Below are 25324 nucleotides of genomic sequence, written 5' to 3' on the forward strand. Positions count from 1 at the left end.
GCTGAAGGTTTGGGGCATCCCCCCCCCCCCCCCATTGTGAATGCACAGGGTATAAAGTGGGTTTCCTTCTACAAGTTTGAGCTGTGGCAAATTTTCCGCCGCAGCTCAAACTCCCAGCGTAACACTTACTGTGAACCCCCGTCTGTGTGAATGTACCCTAAAAACACTACACTAACAAATAATAAAAAGTAAAACACTACATATACACCCCCTTGCACGTCCCATTTCCCCCCCCCCCCCCCCCCCCCCAAATAAAAAATGAAAAACGTCTTATACGTCAGTGTTTCCTAAACGGAGCCTCCGGCTGTTGTAAAACCACAACTCCCAGTATTGCCGGGGACAGCCATAGACTGTCCTGGCAGGCTGGGAGTCTTGCAACAGCTGGAGGCACCCTGTTTGAGAAACACTGCTGTAGGGTTTTACTGTAGGTAACCGGTTCCGCCCCTATTGCAAATTGCTTATTTAGCCCTCAAATGCGCATGGCGCTCTCTCACTTCAGAGCCCTGTCGTATTTCAAGGCAACAGTTTAGGGCCACATATGGGGTATTTCCGTACTCGGGAGAAATTGCACTACAAATTTTGGGGGGATTTTTCTCCTTTTACCCCTTATGAAAAGGTAAAGTTGGGGGCTACACCAGCATGTTAGTGTAAAAAAAAAATTTACATTTTTACACAAACATGCAGGGCTGTGGGGTCGCTGGATAAATGTTCCGACTCCGGAGTTTTCTGTACTTCCGACTCCCCGACTTCTCTGTATTAATATGCAAATGTATTTTATACATTCCTTTGAAGGAAAGAAAGGCAACATACATGTCATTACCACAGGACTACAGGCTGGGAAGCCAACAGTCCTACTGTATTGAACAGTTTGTGTGCTGATCTGCTGCTGAAGATAGGGCAGTGGGAGAATCCAGGAAGGGGCATTTATTTTAAAACATGATTTCCCTAGTAGAATCCCATAGTCATTTTTAAAGTTTAAAGGAAATGGGATAAGATTTCAGATCGCCAGGGTCCTGCTGCGGCACAGAGTTCGCTCTGTGTGTAATGACGGGCGATACAGGGGACGGAGCAGCGTGACGTCATGGCTCCGCCTCTCGTGACATCACAGCCTGCCCCCTTAATGCAAGTCTATAGCAGGGGGCGTGACGACTGCCACACCCCCTCCCATAGACTTGTAGACTTGAGGGGGCTGGCCGTGACATCACGAGGGGCGGAGCTGTGACGTAACTATGCTCTGGCCCCTGTATCGCCCTTCATTACGCATAGAGCGAACTCGCTCTGTGCAGTAATGATAGTGCGGTGCCGCAGCGGCAATCCCGAGGGTCCCCAGCAGCAGGACCCCGGCGATCTGACATCTTATCGCCTATCCTTTGGATAGGGGATAAGATGTCTAGGGGCGGAGTACCCCTTTAAGCGAACAATCGAGTTTACGAGTTTTTATAGCCTTAGCTGAATGGCAGCAGTTTTTCCAATGGTTTACAGCTTCAGTCTTGAACTATTGACCCTCCAGTCCCTTCACTTATGCAAGTGTCTCTAGTCCTGCAAAAAACACATTTCCTTAATCCCTTATCAGTGAGAGGCTAGGTTACCCATGGGTTCCCTGTAACAGCAGAACACAACACTATGGAAAGTCTAAGTATTGCCGCTCCTAATTGTGCATTGTGTGCCATATAGTAAAGCACATGAAAAGCATGCGTCTTTGCGGTCACTTAACGTGTTAGTTTTGCGGTTACGTGAGGCACTGCGTGCATTGGTCTTTGTTCTTAAAGTAGAGAAGTCATTAATTATAACTTTTTGTGAATTGGAACATTTACACTTGCTTTTTTTTACATTTTTTATTCCAATCTAAATTTAGTAGGAGTCGGTGCATTGTTTGCCGACTCCAGGTACCCAAAATTTCGGCCTCGATTCCGACTCCACAGCCCTGCTAACATGCTGGTGTTGTCCCATACCTTTTTATTTTCACAAGAGGTAAAAGGAGAAAAAGACCCCGAAAACCAAAATAGTATGCCATGTGGGTTTTTTCTTTTGCTGTCCTGGCAACATAGGGGCTTTCTAAATGTGACATGCCCCCCAAAAAGCATTTCAGAAAAACTCACTCTCCAAAATCCCAGTGTCGCTTCTTCCCTTCTGAGCCCTCTACTGTGCCCGCCGAACACTTTACATACACATATGAGGTATTTCCTTACTCGAGAGAAATTGGGTTACAAATTTTAGGAAGATTTCTCTCCTTTAACCCCTTGTAAAAATTCAAAAACTGGGTTTACAAGAACATGCGAGTGTAAAAAATTAAGATTTTAAATTTTCTCCTTCACTTTGCTGCTATTCATGTGAAACACCTAAAGGGTTAGCACACTTACTGAATGTCATTTTGAATACTTTGCAGGGGTGCAGTTTTTTTTACTGGGGTCATTTATTGGGTATTTCTAATCTGAAGGCCCTTCATAGCCACTTCAAAACTGAACTGGTTGCTGAAAAATTCAGATTTTGAAAATTTTGTGAAAAATTTGAAAATTGCTGCTGTACTTTGAAGCCCTCTGATGTCTTCCAAAAGTAAAAACATGTCAACTTTATAATGTAATCATACAGTAGACATATTGTATATGTGAATCAATATATAATTTTTTTGGAATGTCTATTTTCCTGATAAGCAGAGAGCTTCAATGTTATAAAAAAAAAAGCTACATTTTCAATTTTTTCCTCAAATTTTGGAATCTTTTACCAATAAATTATGCAAGTATCGATGAAATTTTACCACTAACATAAAGTAGAATATGTCACGAAAAAAATCTCAGACTCAGAATGAAAGGTAAAAGAATCCCAGAGTTATTAATGCTTAAAGTGACAATGGTCAGATGTGCAAAAAACGCTCTGGTCCTTAAGGCCAAAATGGGCCTGGTCCTTAAGGGGTTAAGGACCAAGCCGAATTTTAACCTTAAGGACCAGGCCAATTTTATTTTTGCATTTTCGTTTTTTCTTCCTTGCCTTCTAAAATCCATAACTCTTTTTTATATTTCCATCTACAGACTCATATAAGGGCTTGCTTTTTGTGTGACTATTGTACTTTGTAATGAAACCTCTCATTTTACCATAAAATGTATGGCGAATGCAAAAACATTTTTTTTTTTTTAGGGAGGAAATTTAAATGAAAACCACAATTTTGCACATTTTGGAGGGTTTTGTTTTCACGCTGTACACTTTACGGTAAAAATTACATGTTCTTTATTTTGTGGGTCAATACGATTAAAATGATACCCATGGCTAGATAGTTTTATATTTTTGTTCTACTTGAAAAAAATCTAAAACTTTTTGTACAAAATCAGTGATCTAAAATCGCCCTATTTTGACCACATTTAACTTTTAAATTTTTCCGTATATAGGGCGCTATGAGGGCTCATTTTTTGCGACGCCATCTGTACTTTTTATCGATACCACATTTACATATATAAAATTTTTAGATAATTTTTTTATACTTTTTTTTTTATAAAATGCGACAAAAAAGCAGCATTTTTGGACTTTTATTTTTATTTTTAACGTTTACGCCATTCACCGTACAGGATCATTAACATTATATTTTGATAGTTCGGACATTGTGCTTACCAAAGATGGTTTTACTCGATCCAAGTACAACAATGGATAATCATGAGGAAAGGTGACGATACCAGAGGTCTCTGCAGCCACTCCAAGCTTCGTGTAAATAGCACCAAATAAAAACTCCTCCAAATAACAGGAAGGTAAAGTCAGGCGCTGAGACCGGGATAAAAATTCAGGGTGTTTAATTACCCACAATGCATGCTTTTTGGGGGGGTAAAATTGGAAAAACTGACAATTTTTATTGGGGGAGGGGATTTTTTACTTTTTTTTTTTTTACACTTTTTATGTCCCCATATTAGCAATCAAATGATTGCTAATACTGTTCAGTGCTATGCATAGGACATAGCACCAATAATCTGAAGATGCCTGAAGAAGCGGATCTTCTGCGAAACGCGTTGCATTGTGGGTAATTAAACACCCTGAATTTTTATCCTGGTCTCAGCGCCTGACTTTACCTTCCTGTTATTTGGAGGAGTTTTTATTTGGTGCTATTTACACAAAGCTTGGAGTGGCTGCAGAGACCTCTGGTATCGTCACCTTTCCTCATGATTATCCATTGTTGTACTTGGATCGAGTACAACCATCTTTGGTAAGCACAATTCACATTGTGAGTTTACACCCTGCACCCTATGATATCACACCATGGAGCGCATCCTTGTGTTTTTTTGTCTTCATACTGCATTGATCACGGCATCTGAGGGGTTAATGGCGGACATCCGCGCGATCGGGATGTCGCCCATTACCAGTGGGTTCCCTTCTGCCGTGTATGACGCGAGCACCTTTCCGATGCTCGCGGTCATACACAGGAGGTAAATATACCCAAAGTACCGCCAAACCAGGACATACATTTACGTCCTTGGTCTTTAAGGGATTAACGACAATGGACCTAAATGTACGTCATAGTGATGAGCAGACCAGAGCAGAAGATCACCGATAACACTGATGAGTGCTATGCCCTTTGCATAGCACTGAACAGTATTAGCAAAAAGTCCCTATAGGGACTATTAAGGTGTTAAAAAAATATATGTAAAAAGTGACAATTTGAAAAATCCCCCCCCATTAAAAAAAGTAAAACGGCCGTTTTTTCCATTTTACCCCCCAAAAAAGCGTAAAAATAAATAGATATATTTGGTATCGCCGCGTGCGTGTAAAAGTCTGAACTATTAAAATATATTGTTAATTATCCCATATGGTGAGCGGCGTAAACGTAAACATTTTTTCAAAAGTCCCAAATTGCTGCTTTTCTCACATTTTATTTTAAAAAAATTAAATTTTTTTTTATAGAAAAGTAAAACCTAAGCAAAAGTGGTACTGATAAAAACTAAAGATCGTGGCGCAAAATATTAGCCCTTATACTGCCCCATATATGGAAAAATGAGAAAGTTATAGGTGTTCAAAATAGGGCTATTTCAAACATACAAATTTTGTTAAAATGGTTTGAGATTTTTTTTTTTAAAGCTGTACAATTATAGAAAAGCATATAACATGAGCATCATTTAACCCCTTAACGACGCAGGACGTAAATGTACGTCCTGGTGATGTGGTACTTAACGCACCAGGACGTACATTTACGTCCTGAGCATAATCGCGGGCATCGGAGCGATGCCGGCATCATGCGCGGCAGGTCCCGGCTGTGGATCGCAGCCTGGGACCCGCCGGTAATGGCGGACACCCGCGATCCCGCGGATGTCCGCCATTAACCCCTCAGACGCCGTGCTCAATACAGATCACGGCATCTGCAGCATCGCGATCACTTAACAGGATGATCGGATGGCCTGCAGCGCTGCCACGGCGATCCGATCATCCTGCACGGCAGACGGAGGTCCCCTCACCTGCCTCCGCTGTCTTCTGGGACCAAAGCAGAAAATGACCGATAATGCTGATCAGTGATGTGTCCTAAACATAGCACTGAACAGCATTAGCAATCTATGGGGACTATAAGAGTGTAAAAATAAAAGTAAAAAATAATGAAAAAACCCCTCCCCCAATAAAAACGTAAATTGTCCCATTTTCCCTATTTTACCCCCAAAAAGTGTAAAAAAAATATAAAAATTTTTATATACATATTTGGTATCGCCGCGTGCGTAAATATCTGTACTATTAAAATAAAATGTAAATGATCCCGTACGGTGAACGGCGTGAACGTAAAAAAAAAAAGTCCAAAATACCGTATTTATCGGGGTATACCACGCACCGGCCTATAACACGCACCCTCATTTTACCAAGGATATTTGGGTAAAAAAAGTTTTTTTACCCAAATATCCATGGTAAAATGAGGGTGCGTGTGTGCGCGTGTATACTCCCATACACCCCCAGGAAAGGCAGGGGGAGAGTGGCCGTCGCTGCCCGCTTCTCTCCCCCTGCCTTTCCTGGGGTCTAGGGCCCTGCTGCCGGCCTTTCTCTCCCCCTTGCTATCGTTCTGTCCCCCTGACTATCGGTGTCGGCGCCGATAGCCAGGGGGAGAGAAGCGGCGCCGACAGCCAGGGGGAGAGAAGGGGCAGCGGCACCCGTTGCCTCCCCCCATCCCCGGTGGCATAATTACCTGGGTCGGGTCCGCGCTGCTGCAGGCCTCCGGCGCGCGTCCCCTGCGTCGTTGCTATGCACGGCGCGGCGCACTGACGTCATGCGCCGCGCCGTGCATCGCATAGCAACGACGCCGGGGACGCACGCCGGAGGCCTGCAGCAGCGCGGACCCGACCCAGGTAATTTTGCCACCGGGGATGGGGGAAGGCAGCGGCGCCGGCAATGGGTGCCGCTGCCCTTTCTCTCCCCCTGGCTGTCGGCGCCGCTTCTCTCCCCCTGGCTATCGGCGCCGACACCGATGTCAGGGGGACAGAACGGGCAGCGGCGCCGATAGCCAGGGGGAGAGAAGGGCCGGCAGCAGGGCTCTAGACCCCAGGAAAGGCAGGGGGAGAGAAGCGGGCAGTGACGGCCTCTCTCCCCCTGCCTTTCCTGGGGGTGTATCGGCGTATAACAAGCACATAGACTTTAGGCTAAAAATGTTAGCCTAAAAAGTGCGTGTTATACGCCGATAAATACGGTAGCTGCTTTTTTATAACATTTTATTCCCAAAAAATGTATAAAAAATGTAATAAGTTTTTTATAAGCAAATATGGTATTAATAAAAAGTACAGATCACGGCGCAAAAAATGAGCCCTCATACCACCGCTTATACGGAAAAATGAAAAAGTTATAGGTCTTCAAAATAGGGGGATTTTAAACGTACTAATTTGATTAAAAAGTTTGCGATTTTTTTTTTTAAGCGCAACAGTAATAGAAAAGTGTATTATCATGGGTATAATTTTAATCGTATTGACCCAGAGAATAATAAACACATGTCATTTTACCATAAATTGTACGGCGTGAAAACAAAACCTTCCAAAATTTGCAAAATTGCGGTTTTCTTTTTAATTTCCCCACACAAATAGTATTTTTTTGGTTGCGCCATACATTTTATGGTAAAGTGAGTGATGGCATTACAATGGACAATTGGTCGCGTAAAAACAAAACCTTCCAAAATTTGCTAAATTGCGCTTTACTTTTCAATTTTCCCTCGTAAATTATGTTTGTTTGGTTGCGCTGTACATTTTATGGCAAAATAAGTCATGCAATTACAAAGTACAATTGGTGAGGCACAAAACAAGCCGTCATATGGGTCTGTGGATGGAAACATAAGTTATGATTTTTAGAAGGCGAGACGGAAAAAACAAAAATGCAAAAATAAAATTGGACTGGTCCTTAACCCCTTAAGGACCAGGCCATTTTACACCTTAAGGACCAGAGCGTTTTTTGAAAATCTGACCACTGTCACTTTAAACATTAATAACTCTGGAATGCTTTTAGTTATCATTCTGATTCCGAGACTGTTTTTTCGTGACATATTCTACTTTAACTTAGTGGTAAAATTTTATGGTAACTTGCATCATTTCTTGGTTAAAAATCTCCAAATTTGATGAAAAAAATGAAAATTTTGCATTTTTCTAACTTTAAAGCTCTCTGCTTGTAAGGAAAATGGATATTCAAAAAAAAAATTTTTTTGGTTCACATATACAATATGTCTACTTTATGTTTGCATCATAAAATTTATGAGTTTTTACTTTTGGAAGACACCAGAGGGCTTCAAAGTTCAGCAGCAATTTAGAAATGTTTCACAAAATTTTCAAACTCGCTTTTTTTCACGGACCAGTTAAGGTTTGAAGTGGATTTGAAGGGTCTTCATATTAGAAATACCCCACAAATTACCCCATTATAAAAACTGCACCCCCAAAAGTATTCAAAATTACATTTAGTCAGCGTTTTAACCATTTAGGTGTTTCACAGGAATAGCAGCAAAGTGAAGGAGAAAATTCAAAATCTTCATTTTTTCTTGTAGACCCAATTTTTGCATTTTTGCAAGGGGTAAAAAGGAGAAAATTTTTACTTGTATTTGAAACCCAATTTCTCTCGAGTAAGCACATACGTCATATGCCTATATGGTGCCAGAACAGCAAAAAAAAAAAACACATGGCATACCATTTTGGAAATTAGACCCCTCGGGGAACGTAACAAGGGGTAATGTGAACCTTAATACCCTACAGGTGTTTCACGACTTTTGCATATGTAAAAAAATTTTTTTATTTGTACCTAAAATGCTTGGTTTCCCAAAATTTTTACATTTTTAAAAAGAGTAGTAGCAGAAAATACGCCCCCCCCCCCCCCCCAAAAAAAAATAAAATAAAATTTGAAGCCCAATTTCTCCCGATTCAGAAAACACCCCATATGGGGGTGAAAAGTGCTCTGCTGGCGCATTACAGGTCTCAGAAGAGGAGCAGTCACATTTGGCTTTTTGAAAGCAAATTTTGCTCTGGGGGCATGCCGCATTTAGGAAGCCCCTATGGTGCCAGAACAGCAAAAAAAAAAACACATGGCATACCATTTTGGAAACTAGACCCCTCAGGGAACGTAACAAGGGGTAATGTGAACCTTAATACCCTACAGGTGTTTCACGACTTTTGCATGCCTGGACAGTCAGTGGCTATCTGGCAATACTGGGAGGAGTTGTTTTGCAACAGCTGGAGGCTCCGTTTTGGAAACAGTGGCGTACCAGACTTTTTTCATTTTTATTGGGGAGGGGAGGGGGTTGTGTAGGGGTATGTGTATATGTAGTGTTTTTTACTTTTTATTTTATTTCTTGTTAGTGTAGTATAGTGTTTTTAGGGTACAGTCACATGGGCGGGGGTTCACAGTAGTTTCTCGCTGGCAGTTTGAGCTGCGGCAGAAAATTTGCCGCAGCTCAAACTTGCAGCCGGATACTTACTGTAAACCTCCGCCCATGGGAGTGTACCCTGCACGTTCACATTGGGGGGGTGGGAACATCCAGCTGTTGAAAAACTACAACTCCCAGCATGTACAGTCTATCAGTGCATGCTGGGAGTTGTAGTTTTGCAACAGCTGGAGGCACACTGGTTGTGAAACACTGAGTTTGGTAACAAACTCAGTGTTTTGCAACCAGTGTGCCTCCAGCTGTTGCAAAAGCTACAACCCCCAGCATGTACGGACAGCGGAAGGGCATGCTGGGTCTTGTAGTTATGCAACAGCTGGAGGCATACTACTTTGGCTGGGGATTGTAGTTATGCAACAGCTGGAGACACACTGGTTTGCTACTTAACTCAGTGGGCCTTCAGCTGTTGCAAAACTACAACTCTCAGCAGACACCGACAGCCAACAGACATGCTGGGAGTTGTAGTTATGCAACCAGCAGATGCACCACTACAACTCCCAGCATGCACTTTAGCTGATTGTGGGAGGCTGGGAGTTGTAGTTATACAACAGCTGAAGGTACACTTTTCCATAGAAAAAATGTGCCTCCAGCTGTTGCAAAACCATAAGTCCCAGCATGCCCATAAGGGAATGCTGGGAGTTGTGGTGGTCTGCCTCCTGCTGTTGCATAACTACAGCTCCCAGCATGCCCTTTTTGCATGCTGGGAGCTGTTGCTAAGCAACAGCAGGAGGCTGGCACTCACCACCTGCTGCTGCTCCACGCCGCATCAGGTCAGTCCCTCGCCACCGCCGCTGCTCCTGGGGAAGAAATGTTAATGTTGGGATCGGGGTCCCCAGCACCCGGGGTCTTTTTCCCGCACCCGCTCACGTCCTCCGGAAGAGGGGCGAAGCGGGTTGCGGGAGTGACACCCGCAGCAGGCGCCCTGATTGGTCGGCCGGTAAACCGGCCAACGAATCAGGGCGATCGTGAGGTGGCACCAGTGCCACCTCACCCCTGCTGTCTACGGCTGTTCAGAGACGGCCCCGATCAGCCAGTAATTCCGGGTCACCAGAGACCCGATTGACCCAGAATCGCCGCAGATCGCTGGACTGAATTGTCCAGCGATCTGCTGCCATCGCCGACATGGGGGGTGGGGGGGTTCATAATGACCCCCCTGGGCGATATGCCGCTATGCCTGCTGAACGATTTCAGCAGGCATCGGGCACCGGCTCCCCTCCGGCTACCGGCGGGGGGCCGGAAATGGACAGGACATACTCCTACGTCCTCGGTCCTTAAGGACTCGGAAACGGGGGCGTAGGAGTACGTCCATTGTCCTTAAGGGGTTAAGGGTTTAATAAAATGGTAAATGAGGGCTTGTGGGAGATTTTTGTACAATTTTATTTTTTATTTTTAAATGTGTTGTGTGTGTATGTTTTAATTTACGCCACTGCGGGTTTGTGCATCAGACGAGCGTGGACTCAGATACCAAACAGGTCTACAGACCGGACCTTATGAGGCGACTCCTGCTCACTCAGTGCTTATTGTGCCAATAGACTGTTGTGCACATTAATACTTAAACCTAGGTTGCTACTCTATCAGCCACCTGGGTGTTTAGTTCATGAATCTTTCTGCTATTTAGTACATGAAATTATCTAATGTGGGTCACTGTCTCCCTTCATTCCCCTGAGGAAGACATTTGACTTTTGTCAGAAACGCGTCGGGCTATATATGGAGACGCATTGATTCAGATAGTGACTCTATCTACATGATTTTGAGCATTAAGTAATCTATGATTCTAACAGTTGTCTATATTGCGTCAAATGTAAGGTAATTTCTTACCTACATCTATTTCTACATACACTCACGTTATTCTGTGTGTTTTAGTAGATAACAAGTAAAAGTTACGTTTTTATTCACTCCCCCTTCTTTGTGCATTTTTGAGACTTGGAGCACTATACATGAAAGGTGATTAGATACCCGATTTATCTATTATTTTTCTAGTTTTAAATCACCTGGTGCCAGAGAGTTTCAAAGTTAGAAAAATCACTTCTATTAAATCCTTCCAGTACTTATTAGGGGCTGTATACTAAAGAGAAATCTAAAAAAGTAATGCTTATCCTCTGATGTCATGACCACGGTGCTCTCTGCTGTCCATTTTAGGAACTGTCCAGAGCAGCATATGTTTGCTATGGGGATTTTCTCCTGTTCTGGACCGTTCCTAAAATGGACAGCAGAGGTCAGCAGAGAGCACTGTGGTCATGACATCAGAGGAAATGAATTCCTTTTTTGGATTTCTCTTAAGTATACAGCCCCTAAAAAGTACTGGAAAAAAAGTACTGGAAGATGCAAGTGATTTTCAAATCTGTTTAACTTTCTGGCACCAGTTGATAAAAAAAAAAAATATATATATATATAATATATAACTCAACGTGTGTGTGTGTGTGTGTGTGTATGTATGTATGTTCCACAAAAACTTCCAAACAGCTAAAGATATTAACATGAAACATGGCACACATGTTACTTATATGTCAACAACAAACATAGGATAGGTAATTTAACCCTTACTCACTCCCATTTACCAGGGGCAGGGATTATGTTTAAAGTCCTATATAAGTCTATGGAAAATATATGTTACTGCATAACTTTCAAACGGCTGGAGATACTTCGATAATAGTTGGTCACATGTTACTTATATGTCCACTTAAAATATAGGATAGTTAATTTAACCCTTAACTACCCCCATTTATGAGGGTCAGGGTTTTTATTTAAAGTCCCATGCAAATCAATGGGAAATGTATGTTCTCACATAACTTCTGTACGGCTGGAGATATTTCAATACCTGGTAGACATATTACAGGTCAGGATATGAGGACGGGATGGGAGGTCGAGATAGGAGGTCAAGATAGATATGAAGTCAAAAGCTTCCTCCTTTTGTTTATTTTCCTTCCCAACAAGGATTAGGAAGGAAAAACCGGGCAACTCCAGGTACTCAGCTAGTAAATAAATAAAAGTTTTTTCCTCGGGAGTACCCCTTTAAGGACTGAGCCCTTTTTTGCAATTCTGACCACACACATTAAGCATTAATAACTCTGGGATGCTTTTACAGATTGTTTTGATTCAGAGATTGTTCAAGTAGAATATGTCACGAAAAAACAGTGGTAAATTTTCGTCGTTACTTGCATCCTTTCTTCCCCAAATTTCATGAAAATTTAGCATTTTTCTAACTTTGAAACTCTCTGCTTGTAAAGAAAATTAATATCCCAAATAAATTATATATTGATTCACATATACGATATGTCTACTTTATTTTCATCATAAAGTTGACATGTTTGTACTTTTGGAAGACATCAGAGGGCTTCAAAGTTCAGTAGCAATTTTTCACAAAATTTTCAAAATCTGAATTTTTCAGGGACCAATTCAGTTTCGAAGTGGATTTGAGGGTGTCTTCATATTAGAAATACCCCATAAATGACCCCATTATAAAAACTGCACCCCTCCTAATATTCAAAATGATATTCAGAAAGTGTGTTAACGGGTGTTTCACAGGAATAGCAGCAAGGTAAAGGAGAAAATTCAAAATCTTCATTTTTTACGCATGTTCTTGTAGACCCAGTTTTTAAAATTTTACAAGGGGTAAAAGGAGAAAAAGCTGGAGGCACATTGGTTGCAAAACACAGAGTTTGTCACTTAACTCCAGCCGTTGCAGCTGTTGCAAAACTAGAACTCCCAGCATGTACAGTCTCTCAGTGCATTCTTGGAGTTGTATTATTGCAATAGCTGGAGGCACACTGGTTGCAAAACACTGAGTTAGGTAACAAACTCAGTTTCACAACTAATGTGTCTCCAGCTGTTGCAAAACTGCAACAATCAGCATGCATTCACAGTCGAAGGGCATGCTGGCAGTTGTAGTTTTACAACAGCTGGAGGCACACTGCTACAACTCTCAGCATGCTCTTTGGTAGTCTCTGCATGCTGGGAGTTGTAGTTATGCAACAGCTGGCTGCACACTTTTTCATAGAAAAAAAAGTGCCTCCAGCTGTTGCAAAACTACAACTCCCAGCATGCCCTTTGGCTGTTCATGCTGCGAGTTGTTGCTAAGCAACAGCAGGAAGTGAACAGGCCTCACCTCCTGCTCTATCCTTCCGCTGGGACCACCACCGCTGATGCCGCCTATCCTGCTGCTCCTGTCGCCGCCACTGATCCCGAGGGTGGCGAAGAAGTTGCAGGGATGGTGCCCAGGATTATATTTAGCAGATTATCAGTGTGTTGGGATCCTGGTGCAAGAAGATGAGGCAGGGCAGCAGTCTGGTGATGGTCTCTCTTTCCCCCTTTTTCTTGCTCTTTTTTTTTTTTTTTTCCTTTCAGGCCTGGGCCCTCACCACCTCTTAAAGTCGCTCCCTAATGGAGTTGCTGCCTGTCCCCTTTACCTAAGCTTGGTTTATATAGCTAACTTAGGAGAATGTCCTCAGACCCTCCTACCTGGCCAGATATCCCCAGGCACCAGCACAGGTTTGGTGGGCACATACAGAGTGTGTTTGTAGACCATGCCCTTTGTGCTTTGGCCTCTTTATGGTCTGGCCAGATATCCCAAACCTACCATAATACCTGCATGCGGCAGGTTAGGTGGGCACATCACAAAATATGCTAATGGCCATTATAATAGATACCCTAATTCACAGAGGGTTAACAGATGAAAGAAGCCAGTTCACTATCTCGTTTTATAACATGCCCAAAGTGATGTAAGAAATCTTCCTGTTTGTACAACATTCCTTTGGAGATTTCTATAGACATTCATGTGAAGGCCTTTTAAAGGGCTTGGGTTAATATGAGAGATCAATAAAAATATGATCATATGACGCTTCCCTTCACATGGACATAACCTTAGGGTTTGTATATACCGGCATAAATGTGCTGCTTTAGATGCAAAAATCAGCATGGAGTAACTGCCCCAAACTCCACTCCCATTGACTTCAAGGAGAATAGGGAAAACACACAAAAAAATTGGTCACACTTTTTTTTTTTTTCCTTTTAGCATGGTTCAGTGCTTAAACTCCCATTTAAAATCACCTGCTCTGTTGGAGACTTGCTCTGTTGTGCTGCCTGCAGCTCAATGAGACCTACTATTCTTCACACAGGCGTGTTTATTTTATTATTTTAATAGTGTGAAATTAAAGAGTACTTGTCACCAAATAAAATCTTCTAAACTAACTCAGGCTATGTTCCCTTACACCCCTCCCACCTTTAAAAAAAAAATAAAAAAAAAATATGAGCTTTAAAAAGCTCTATCTTACCTTTCTTCTTGCTCACATAGGGAAATCTCCCAGCAGGAGAAAGTGGGAGTTTCCCAGCAGGCATGACATCACTAAAGCCTGCTGGGGGCCCACTTACACCCTCACATTATTATAGCGCTCTGATGAACAGAAGACCTCAAGCTCTGTACACCAGCTTTCAGTCTGTGTATCTTTCAGTGAGGCTCTTTGCAGCTTTCAATCAGTGCAGCTTTCAATCAGTACAGCTTTCAATGAGGCTCTGTGCTGTCATTCAAGCTCAGTGCAGAGAAACACCTCCTGAGTTTGGTCTCTTGCCATTACAAGCAGGAGACCAAAATCTGAGATTTTGACCAGACTGAATGTGTTCCGGCCAAGAAGGGAGACCCCTGGCTAGTAGTATACAGCAGAAAAACTAACCTAAAACGTTGGAAGCAAATTACAAAAGTTATTTATTTGGCATAAGGAATCAAATATTTAAAATCATGTTTAATGACAGTGTCCATTTAAATATTTATATAAATAAATATGCATACTTTTAGCAAATTCAATTTAATGCAAAAATGGTCAGACATTTCTTCCTTTATTTTTAAAAGAATTGATTCATGACTCTTATTTTTACACACATTTTTTTTTTCTTCAACAATTAGCTTCTACAATGACTCCCTCTGCAGATGACCACACGTCTTCCTCTTCTTGGTCACTCATCCCTGTATTATCTTTGGACAAGGAACAAGAGCTCAAAGAGTACAAGCCTGGACACATCATTCCACCGTTGTCTACTTTCTTTGCTGCTACAATCACTGACAAAAAACAAATCTCCCGATTATCTCAGGCATTGTGCTTGCAATACCCACTTTCTGATGTCTTGCGGCATTTGAAAAGAGTGCGTACCTGCAATTCTCGCTTAGAGATTTTGCTTCGTCCTGTCACACCTGAGGATCAAATTAACCTGTTAGAAAATATTGTTGATGTTTCCAAAGAAAGTGATAATCGATCAAAAAAAACTGATTCCAAATCAGAAATTAATTTACAGGTTAATGACATTTTGCAAAGTGGTTGCATTGACATCAATGGCTTAGGTAAGGCATTGATTGTGTCAGTTCCATCAAGGGCAGCAAGAGACCAAAAGGAGCAGCAAGCTTGGGGAAGCATTTGGCCCTGCACCTACCATGCCAAAGCCAAGACTATATATTTGGAGGAGGGCAGTAGTGGTAAAGGTGTTCCTGAGCAAGAAAGGTTACGTATTGAAAATAACATGCATAGGGCCCTAGAAGCAGCACAGCAGAATCAGTCTAGAGGTGGGAAAGGTGTTGGAGCAGTTATAGTGGACCAAGAGAGTGGCAAAGTTTTAACAATTGGAACTGATCAGACTGGAGTCAAAGGAGCTCCATTACTTCATGCCTGCATGGTAGTGATAGACTTAGTTGCTCGCCAACAAGTTGAAGGAGCATATGTTCAAATTTCTAGCATGAAAGATGTAGATAAACTACATGAAGGAACTGCAATAGGAGTGAAACCAAAAGTAGATGAAAAAAAAAAAAGAAAACATTTAAAGGAAAAGAATGGAGGAACTGAGGTTCCATATTTATGCACAGGGTATGAGGTGTATGTTACTCACGAGCCATGTGTTATGTGTTCCATGGCTCTTCTTCATTCCCGTGTGTCTTGTGTTTACTATGGATGCAGTTCCCCCGGTGGTGCTTTAGGAACTTACTACCGCATCCATTGCAGCCCTGGGCTCAACCACAGGTTCCTTGTATATCGAGGGGTTTTGGAAGATGATTGCCGTTCTTTGATCTGTGGTGATGAGATTTGACATGTTAAGAAATTTTGAGAGGTTATTAGATAGCTACATAGTCAGTACTGCTCAAAAAAAAAGACACGTACCAACCAAGACACAAGTTCAACCAAGGAGGGGAGGAGATGGATGAAAGGAAAGTGTATGGGTTAATCAGGGGGAGGGGATTTGATACTATATGTCTACATGTGTGTTAATGTTATGTTTTCAAAATAAACCTTATAAAACTTCACTTTTAATTAGAAAGATTAAAAATAGTTGCTTTAATATACCAGATTTATACACATATATTTTAATTTTTTTTTATATTTTGCACCAATACTATACAACAATCTGTATAAAGATTTCAAATAAAGAGTCTCTCTTGCCTGTGTTCACATGGTGAGTATGTGTTATTGTCACTGTGGTCACTCTCTCACTCTGGAGCTCTGTCGTATTTCAAGGAAACTGTTTAGGGCCACTTATGGAGTATTTCTGTACTCTGGAGCAATTGCACTACAACTGTTGGGGGGCTTTTTCTCCTTTTACCCCTTATAAAAAGGCCTATTAGAGTAAAAAAATTAAAAATAATTATTTACACTAACATGCTGGAGTTGCCCCATACTTTTCATTTTCATAAGAGGTAAAAGGGGAAAAAAAATCTGTAACACAATTTCTCCTGAGTACAGAAATACCCCATATGTGGGCATAAAATGCTCTGCGTTTCAAAGAAGCAGGAAAATAATCGTCAACTCACCGCAACCAGCTGAATAAATCTTCTTTTATTTCATACTTACAAATATGTTACATGGGAAGAGGGTAGTGGGGGGACACAGGATGGCGACCAAGCTTCGTTTCGCACGGTGATCGTGCTTCCTCCAGCCATGTTAACCAAACCTTAGACTGTGACTATATACAGGTAGGTGAAGGTGTGCTTCCAATCATTCCCCTGAATCCGGGTCATGTGACCCGATAACTTGGGAAGGAGGGGGAGGTACCTTTCTATCTAGAAGCAAGCTGCCAAATCAGTTCGGTCATTTAACCCCAAAACTCCCGTCACGCTGGTTTTAACTATCCATAGAGTTTCAGCGCGGAGGAGTTTGTGGTCAATCCGTTCACCTTTACTTGATTGTACTTTTTCCAACCCCAGGAATCGCAGGACCTCTGGGTTGTTCCCATGTGCGTCTTTTACATGGGTTATCAGACGTGTCGCTCCTGGTCTCCCCGTTCGTATGGCATAGTAATGCTCCCTAAATATGTACGCGGAGTTGGCGTCTGGTAGGTCCAATGTAAAAAAAAAGCCACATGGGCACAGAATCGCATATATGACATTAACACTTCTACAAGTGATCAGCTAATTAATAATATGATGCATGGAGCCCAGCCTTATGGTCTTTGTTTCCCAGCAAAACCTACAAAAATTACAACTCTTGCATTTAAAATTACCTGCTGGTAGGAAGTCGCCCAGCCATGTTAGTTTGGCAGTTTTATTCATTCTCTGCTTCTTACTTTTCTTAAGAATATTCCCTATTGTAAGGTTTCTCCTATAAGTAATACGTGGCTTTCTCTTAGCTACCTCCTTCAGATCCTCATCTGATTCGAGCAGGAACCAATTTCTTCTGATAGCCCTTTCTACTGTCGAATTCATTGAGTTTTGTAGGATAAATGTAAACCTTTTTTCACCTTTTCTCTGTTCTTTATCCTTTAGTAGATCTTTTCTATTAATTTTGTCTGCTTTTTCTCTACCATTTTTTATTACTCTCTCTGGATACGCTCTCTCTCTCTTAATCTGTTCTCTAGCTGATCTGCTTGCTGTACGTATGTTGTTTCTTTACTATTATTTCGTTTCAATCGAACAAATTGTCCATACGGGATCCCTTGTTTGACAGTTGTCCTATGCGAGCTATTAAAATGCAGAAGCGTATTTCTGGCTACTAACTTCCTAAATCCTTCTGTGACTATTCTGTCATGTTCTGCTATGAATTTTATGTCTAAGAATTCGAGTGTATTACCTCCGAATTGACTCGTAAACTGCATATTGACTGTATTCCTGTTTAGATACAGGACAAAGTCCTCGAACATGTCCTGTGGACCAGACCAAATAACCAAAATATCGTCTATATAGCGATATGTTTTTATATACTTTTAGAAGGGGTTTCTCTCATTGTAAACATAATAATTTTCAAAGTGGGCCAAAAAGACGTTTGTACCATTTATCATCCACCTGAAAGGTATTATTATTAAGAACAAACTGGAGACCCTCAGTAACAAAATCCACAACTGGTTGGGGGGTACCCATGTGCAAAAGGGATTCTTTTACAGCCTGCACACCCGCATAGTGTGGAATTCGGGTGTAAAGGCTGACGACATCAATAGAACATAGACTGTATCCCTGCTCCCAATGTATGTCTTCTGTGATCTGGAGCAAATGTTTGGTGTCTTTGACATAGGATAATATTGAGCTCTGGACTGGATTAAGAATCCAATCCAGATATTGTGATATTTTATCACAATATCTGGATTGAATTCTTAATCCAGTCCAGAGCTCAATATTATCCTATGTCAAAGACACAAACATTTGCTCCAGATCACAGAAGACATACATTGGGAGCAGGGATACAGTCTATGTTCTATTGATGTCGTCAGCCTGTACACCCGAATTCCACACTATGCGGGTGTGCAGGCTGTAAAAGAATCCCTTTTGCACATGGGTACCCCCCAACCAGTTGTGGATTTTGTTACTGAGGGTCTCCAGTTTGTTCTTAATAATAATACCTTTCAGGTGGATGATAAATGGTACAAACAGGAGACGGGGACCCCTATGGGGACCCCTGTCTCGTATACCTATGCCAACGTCTTTTTGGCCCACTTTGAAAATTATGTTTACAATGTGCGAAACCCCTTCTTAAAGTATATAAAAACATATCGCTATGTAGACGATATTTTGGTTATATGGTCTGGTCCACAGGACATGTTCGAGGACTTTGTCCTGTATCTAAACAGGAATACAGTCAATATGCAGTTTACGAGTCAATTCGGAGGTAATACACTCGAATTCTTAGACATAAAATTCATAGCAGAACATGACAGAATAGTCACAGAAGGATTTAGGTTAGTAGCCAGAAATACGCTTCTGCATTTTAATAGCTCGCATAGGACAACTGTCAAACAAGGGAATCCCGTATGGACAATTTGTCCGATTGAAACGAAATAATAGTAAAGAAACAACATACGTACAGCAAGCAGATCAGCTAGAGAACAGATTGAGAGAGAGAGCGTATCCAGAGAGAGTAATAAAAAATGGTAGAGAAAAAGCAGACAAAATTAATAGAAAAGATCTACTAAAGGATAAAGAACAGAGAAAAGGTGAAAAAAGGTTTACATTTATCCTACAAAACTCACCAATGAATTCGACAGTAGAAAGGGCTATCAGAAGAAATTGGTTCCTGCTTGAATCAGATGAGAATCTGAAGGAGGTAGCTAAGAGAAAGCCACGTATTACTTATAGGAGAAACTTTTCAATAGGGAATATTCTTAATAAAAGTAAGAAGCAGAGAATGAATAAAACTGCAAAACTTACATGGCTGGGTGACTTCCTACCAGCAGGTAATTTTAAATGCAAGAGTTGTAATTTTTGTAGGTTTTGCTGGGATACAAAGAGCATAAGGCTGGGCTCCATGCATCATATTATTAATGAGCTGATCACTTGTAGAAGTGTTAATGTCATATATGCGATTCTGTGCCCATGTGGCTTTTTTTTACATTGGACATACCAGATGCCAACTCCGCGTATTTATTAGGGAGCATTACTATGCCATACGAACGGGGAGACCAGGCGCGACATGTCTGATAACCCATGTAAAAGACGCACATGGGAACAACCCAGAGGTCCTGCGATTCCTGGGGTTGGAAAAAGTACAATCAAGTAAAGGTGAACGGATTGACCACAAACTCCTCCGCGCTGAAACTCTATGGATAGTTAAAACCAGCGCGACGGGAGTTTTGGGGTTAAATGACCGGACTGATTTGGCAGCTTGCTTCTAGATAGAAAGGTACCTCCCCCTCCTTCCCAAGTTATCGGGTCACATGACCCGGATTCAGGGGAATGATTGGAAGCACACCTTCACCTACCTGTATATAGTCACAGTCTAAGGTTTGGTTAACATGGCTGGAGGAAGCACGATCACCGTGCGAAACGGAGCTTGGTCGCCATCCTGTGTCCCCCCACTACCCTCTTCCCATGTAACATATTTGTGAGTATGAAATAGAAGATTTATTCAGCTGGTTGCGGTGAGTTGCCGATTATTTTCCTGCTTCTTTGAAACGTCTTCATGCACTATTGTCAATCAGAGCACCACCTCCAGCATTCCTAGTCCAAGTCTGCCATTTCATCATTGTTCTACACTCAAATAGGGAAGCAGTGCCGTGCTGGCTATCTATATCTACGAACTGTGTATGCTCTGCGGATGCACAACAAGGCTCAGGAGTGAGAGGGCACTATGTACATTTGAGGCCTAAATTGGTGATTTGCACAGGGGGGGCTGATTTTACAGCAGTTCTGACATAAAAACAAAAAAAAATACCCATGTGTGACCCTATTTTGGACACTACAAGGAACGGAACAAGGGGGGGGGTATAGTGAGCCTTAAAGGGAACCAATCATCAGATTTTACCCTATATAACGCTTGGCAAAGCGTTATATAGGGTAAAATTGTTGTCCTCGCCATTCCCGGGGGACGCTCCTGCCCCCAGGGATGGTGAAGATATGAAGTTATAAACTAGTCACCGCCGCCGTCGTAAGTAGTCACCTGGGCGGGGAGCTCTTCTCACTAACTCCCGTTCTTCGGCTGGCAGCGACGCCCCCTCTGCTTGATTGATGGGCCACTTCATCGTTCCGCTCACTGAACAGACGGAGCAGAGTGATGACGCGGCCCATCAATCAAGCGGAGGGGGCGTCGCTGCCGGCCGAAGAACGGGAGTTGGTGAGAAGAGCTCCCCGCCCAGGTGACTACTTACGGCGGTGGCGGTGACTAGTTTATAACTTCATATCTTCACCATCCCTGGGGGCAGGAGCGTCCCCCGGGAATGGTGAAAATAAAGATTTTACCCTATATAACGCTTTGCCAAGCGTTATATAGGGTAAAATCTGATGATTGGTTCCCTTTAACACCCCACAGGCGTTTGACGAATTTTCGTTAAAGTTGGATGGTAAAATGAAGAGAAAAAAAAATAATTTTCACTAAAATGCTGGTGTTACCCTAAATTTATCATAAAATAGGGAAAAAGACCCCCAAATTTGTAACCCCCATTTCCTCTGAGTAAGAACATACCCCATATGTGGATCTAAAGTGCTCTGCGGGTGAACTACAATGTTGAGAAGAGAAGGAGCGCCATTGGGCTTCTGGAGAGAATTTTTCCAGAATTGAAGGCCACGTTTGTTTACAAAGCCCCCATATTGCCAGAGCAATGGACCCCCCACATATGACCCCATTTTGGAAACTACACCCTTCATGAAATGTAATAAGGGGTGCAGTGAGCATTTACGCCCCACAGGTGTCTGACAGATTTTTGGAACAGCGGTCCGTGAAAATGAAAAATTTTATTTTTCATCTGCACAGCCCTCTTTTCCAAAGATCTGTCAAACGCCAGTAGGGTGTAAATGCTTGCTGCACCCCTTATTATATTCTGTGAGGGGTGTAATTTCCAAAATGGGGTCACATGTGGGGGGGGGGGGGGTCCACTGTTCTGGCAACATGGGGGCTTTGTAAAAGCACATGGCTCCTGACTAGAGATGAGCGAACTTCTGCGTATGGAAATACCCCATATGTGGATGTATAGAGCATTGCAGGCGCACTACAATGCTCGGAAGAGGAGGAGCACCATTGAGCTTTTGGAGAGAGAATTTGTTTGGAATGGAAGTCAGGGGTAGAGATGAGTGAACTTACAGCAAATTCCATTCGTCACGAACTTCTCGGCTCAGCAGTTGCTGACTTATCCTGCATAAATTAGTTCAGCTTTCAGGTGCTCCGGTGGGATGGAAAAGGTGGATACAGTCCTAGGAAAGAGTCTTCTAGGACTGTATCCACCTTTTCCAGCCCACGGGAGTACCTGAAAGCTGAACTAATTTATGCAGGATAAGTCATCAACTGCCGAGCCGAGAAGTTTGTGATGAATCGAATTTGCTGTAAGTTCGCTCATCTCTACCCCTGACTTCTATTCCAAACAAATTCTCTCTCCAAAAGCTCAATGGTGCTCCTCCTCTTCTGAGCATTGTAGTGCGCCTGCAATGCTCTATACATCCACATATGGGGTATTTCCATACGCAGAAGAAATGGGGTTACAAATTTTGGGGGGCGTGTTATCCTATTACCCCTTGTAAAAATTTAAAATTTGGGAGTCATTTTAGTGAATTAATTTTTTTTCATTTACACATCCGAATTTAACGAAAAGTCATCAAACACCCTTTCTTCAGTTTTTTGAAAGAGCTCTATATATTTTTGATTCTTATAAATTTCTGGTGAGAATGTGGGCCCTGTCTGTTGTATGTTGAGTATTTGTAAATGTCGGTATTGTTACATGTGCCTTATGTTACATGTGTCTTGTATGTCTCTTGATGTAAAGTAACACAGAAACCCAGTCAGATACTTGACGTTCAAGAGTTGTTGAAGACTGATCAAATCTGAAGGAGAACAAAATGACCAACTCAAAGGGGTGGTGACCGATGAGGAGTTGGAAGTAAAATGTGGGGCCTATAGGGAGAATGACAGCCTCCTCTCTTGAGAAACATAAAAATCACATTAGACTTGAAGAATATATATATACATATATATTTACTGTTTAAAAATTGAGTGTGTGTTTACAAAACCTGCATATACAATTTGATATATTATTATATTATGCATTCTATATTGCATTTATTTGAATATCAATTTTGAGTGGTTAACTTTATAATCATAATTTAGTGTAATCTAAGGATGCTGAAAAGACAGTTTTTTTTTCTCTCCCTTTTCGTAGTTTTGCAGCTCTCAGATCATGTTTAAATTGTTTTGAATATAGGAGGATAATAATTCAAGAGCCATGATAAAAATCAGAGAATCCATGGTAATGCTGAGTTATAAATGTAAGAGTGTTCCAAATGACGCAAAAATGTACTACATGACAGGATATATGGTGACCACATGCAGAATGAAGTTCTACTGCAATAAACAACTCGATCTGAGCTGGTGGTTTAGAAAGTAGAGTTGAAGGTATTCACTGAGATGTGTAAAATATCTGAAGGTATGACACAATGAGTATGAGTACACTTTTATTGCCGCCCACAAGTATGGGCCTATTGGAGTAAAGGTTTTTCTTGAATCCTTGGGCAAACCAATCTATAGTTTAATTCAAGTGTTCAAGTCCTGGAGCTACCAGAGAAGATGGCCATCATAAAGATCAAACCAACATGAAGGAAACAGCCCCAGAAGCCAAAGGGACTGAATGGTGAAGGAGGCTGCCAAGGCTGCAGTGCTCTTGTCCCCCCACAATTATGGTGCAAAGTGTACAGGTGGATGGGGAGTGTGGATTTTTCTGGTTAGATCTCTTGCAGGAACTGGCAATGCATGCTGAGAGAGACCAATGGAAGAAGATAGAGGTGGTACAGGGCAAAGACGGCATTTGAAGAGTTGGTAAGAAACTGTGTGTGCCATTAGTCTAGTACCCCATGGTAACAAACGTGGCCCCATACGCTTAGCAGAATGGAGCTGTGTGTGTAGTAATGTCCGTATATTGGGTGGCCTCAGGATTCAACAATGCAAATAGAAGGTTTATGCAGACTTCATTATCTGCATCTGTTGTGACCTAGGTAAAATAATAAAGGTACCTGATCAACACACTCAAGAATCATCTTACCTGTTTCAGAGACTATGAGTAGGCTTCATCTAACTGCCTAAGGTGGGCCAATATAAGTATGTCCTTGTCTGACTGTACTGATTCCATAACCATGGATACAATAAACATGACAGTGTGAGGCAGGAAAATAGAGGTACATTTTAATATATATATTCTTTCTAAATAATTCCTGAAATTCCAAAAGCGGCAGAGCTGTATACTTTAACACTTAAAGAGCCCTCTATAATCTAGGAAGCAAAGGAGGGTCGCATACCAAGGGAGAACTTGACTGTCACATTTTTTTGCAACTTTATGTAAACATTTTCTTTCTCAGCTCACTGTAACGTCTCTTTTCAGCGTCACATAGCAGTTTGTATCAAATCAAGGTCAAATGTACTTCATAATAATTAATTAGAATTGTAACTGAAGTGGAAAGTAGAAGCTTAGTACATCTGAGTTGCCAAGTGCCGGACTAGCAGCTGAGAGCCTTAACAGAGAGACGTTTCTTAAAAAATCAATATTGAGACATTTTTCCTACTGTGGGCATCTAAATAATTGTTAAAACAGACAAAATAGGGTACAGCGCTCCATGGTGCATTAAAAGATAAACCTGTGAGGTGTATAAAATATAAATTCAATGCTCACCTATAGAGGTTGTGTTTCCACATACACAACAATGGTGAGCACATATAGTGGTAGTGTCCGCAGCCGGCCGGTCAGGTATAGAGATCAAACAGCTTCGAAGAGAAACACCGGTCTTAATATGGCGCTGGACACAAATGATGCACAAGAATGGATAAAAGCAGGTAGTTTATTCTCCCATCATGCAACGCCTTTCACTGCAACAGCAGCTTCATCAGGCATAGTTAGAGACACATGAACAATTTTTATAAGGGAATTTGGAATGGTGTGTCAGGGGGCTGGTCCCCGGCAAACCAATCCAAAACAACAAAGAGTTACCCTCAACAAAGAGAAATGTGTTTTTGTGTGAATATGACCCAAATTTTGAAATTGTTAACAATATGGGTCATATTCACACAAAAACACATTTCAAATCTTTGGACGTAAATAGATTTCTTGAATATACTAGTGCTCATTACCCTAGCTGGCTCCGTGGAGTCCCTTATGGACAATACCTTAGAATCCGCAAAAACTGTACCAATGATAAAGATTTTTCCATCCAATCTCAAATTTAAAAAAAATCGTTTTCTTTCCAAAGGTTATCCTGCATCTTTACTTACACAAGCTTACCACAAAGTGAAAAATAAAAAACAAACTGACCTCATTTCTTTCAATCCACAACAAAATGCTTCACAGAAAAGGGATAAAAATCCATTTAAATTTAATTTTGTTACAAATTATTATAGAGCTGCTTCGCTCATACATAATATTTTTAAACAAAATTGGCACATTATCCGTAAGGACCCAATACTCAAGGACATAGTCCCCACCAAACCAGGGATCACATACAGAAGATCCCAAAATTTGCAAAATCTACTAGCCCCCAATAGATTCAAAAATGACACATTACTCACCGATACACCCATCAATGGGTTAACTATAGGTTGCTCGCCT

The 25324-nt window shown here is 41.7% G+C and overlaps 1 protein-coding gene across 9 annotated transcripts in view; it reads left to right on the forward strand.

The window, feature by feature from the left end:
• The window catches only part of ADAT3 (adenosine deaminase tRNA specific 3), a 100454-nt gene extending 84180 nt beyond the window's left edge, over window positions 1-16274 (forward strand). For all 9 annotated transcript variants that reach the window (XM_056531105.1, XM_056531102.1, XM_056531106.1 and 6 more), the window contains one exon: window positions 14751-16274. In XM_056531105.1, the coding sequence (XP_056387080.1) occupies window positions 14759-15919 (1161 nt within the window). In that variant the 5' untranslated portion in view covers window positions 14751-14758 and the 3' untranslated portion in view covers window positions 15920-16274. The remainder of the gene's footprint in view (window positions 1-14750) is intronic.
• Window positions 16275-25324: the final 9050 nt, after the last annotated feature.

This window comes from Hyla sarda, chromosome 7 (assembly GCF_029499605.1).
Source record: "Hyla sarda isolate aHylSar1 chromosome 7, aHylSar1.hap1, whole genome shotgun sequence".
Classification (NCBI taxonomy): Eukaryota; Metazoa; Chordata; class Amphibia; order Anura; family Hylidae; genus Hyla; species Hyla sarda.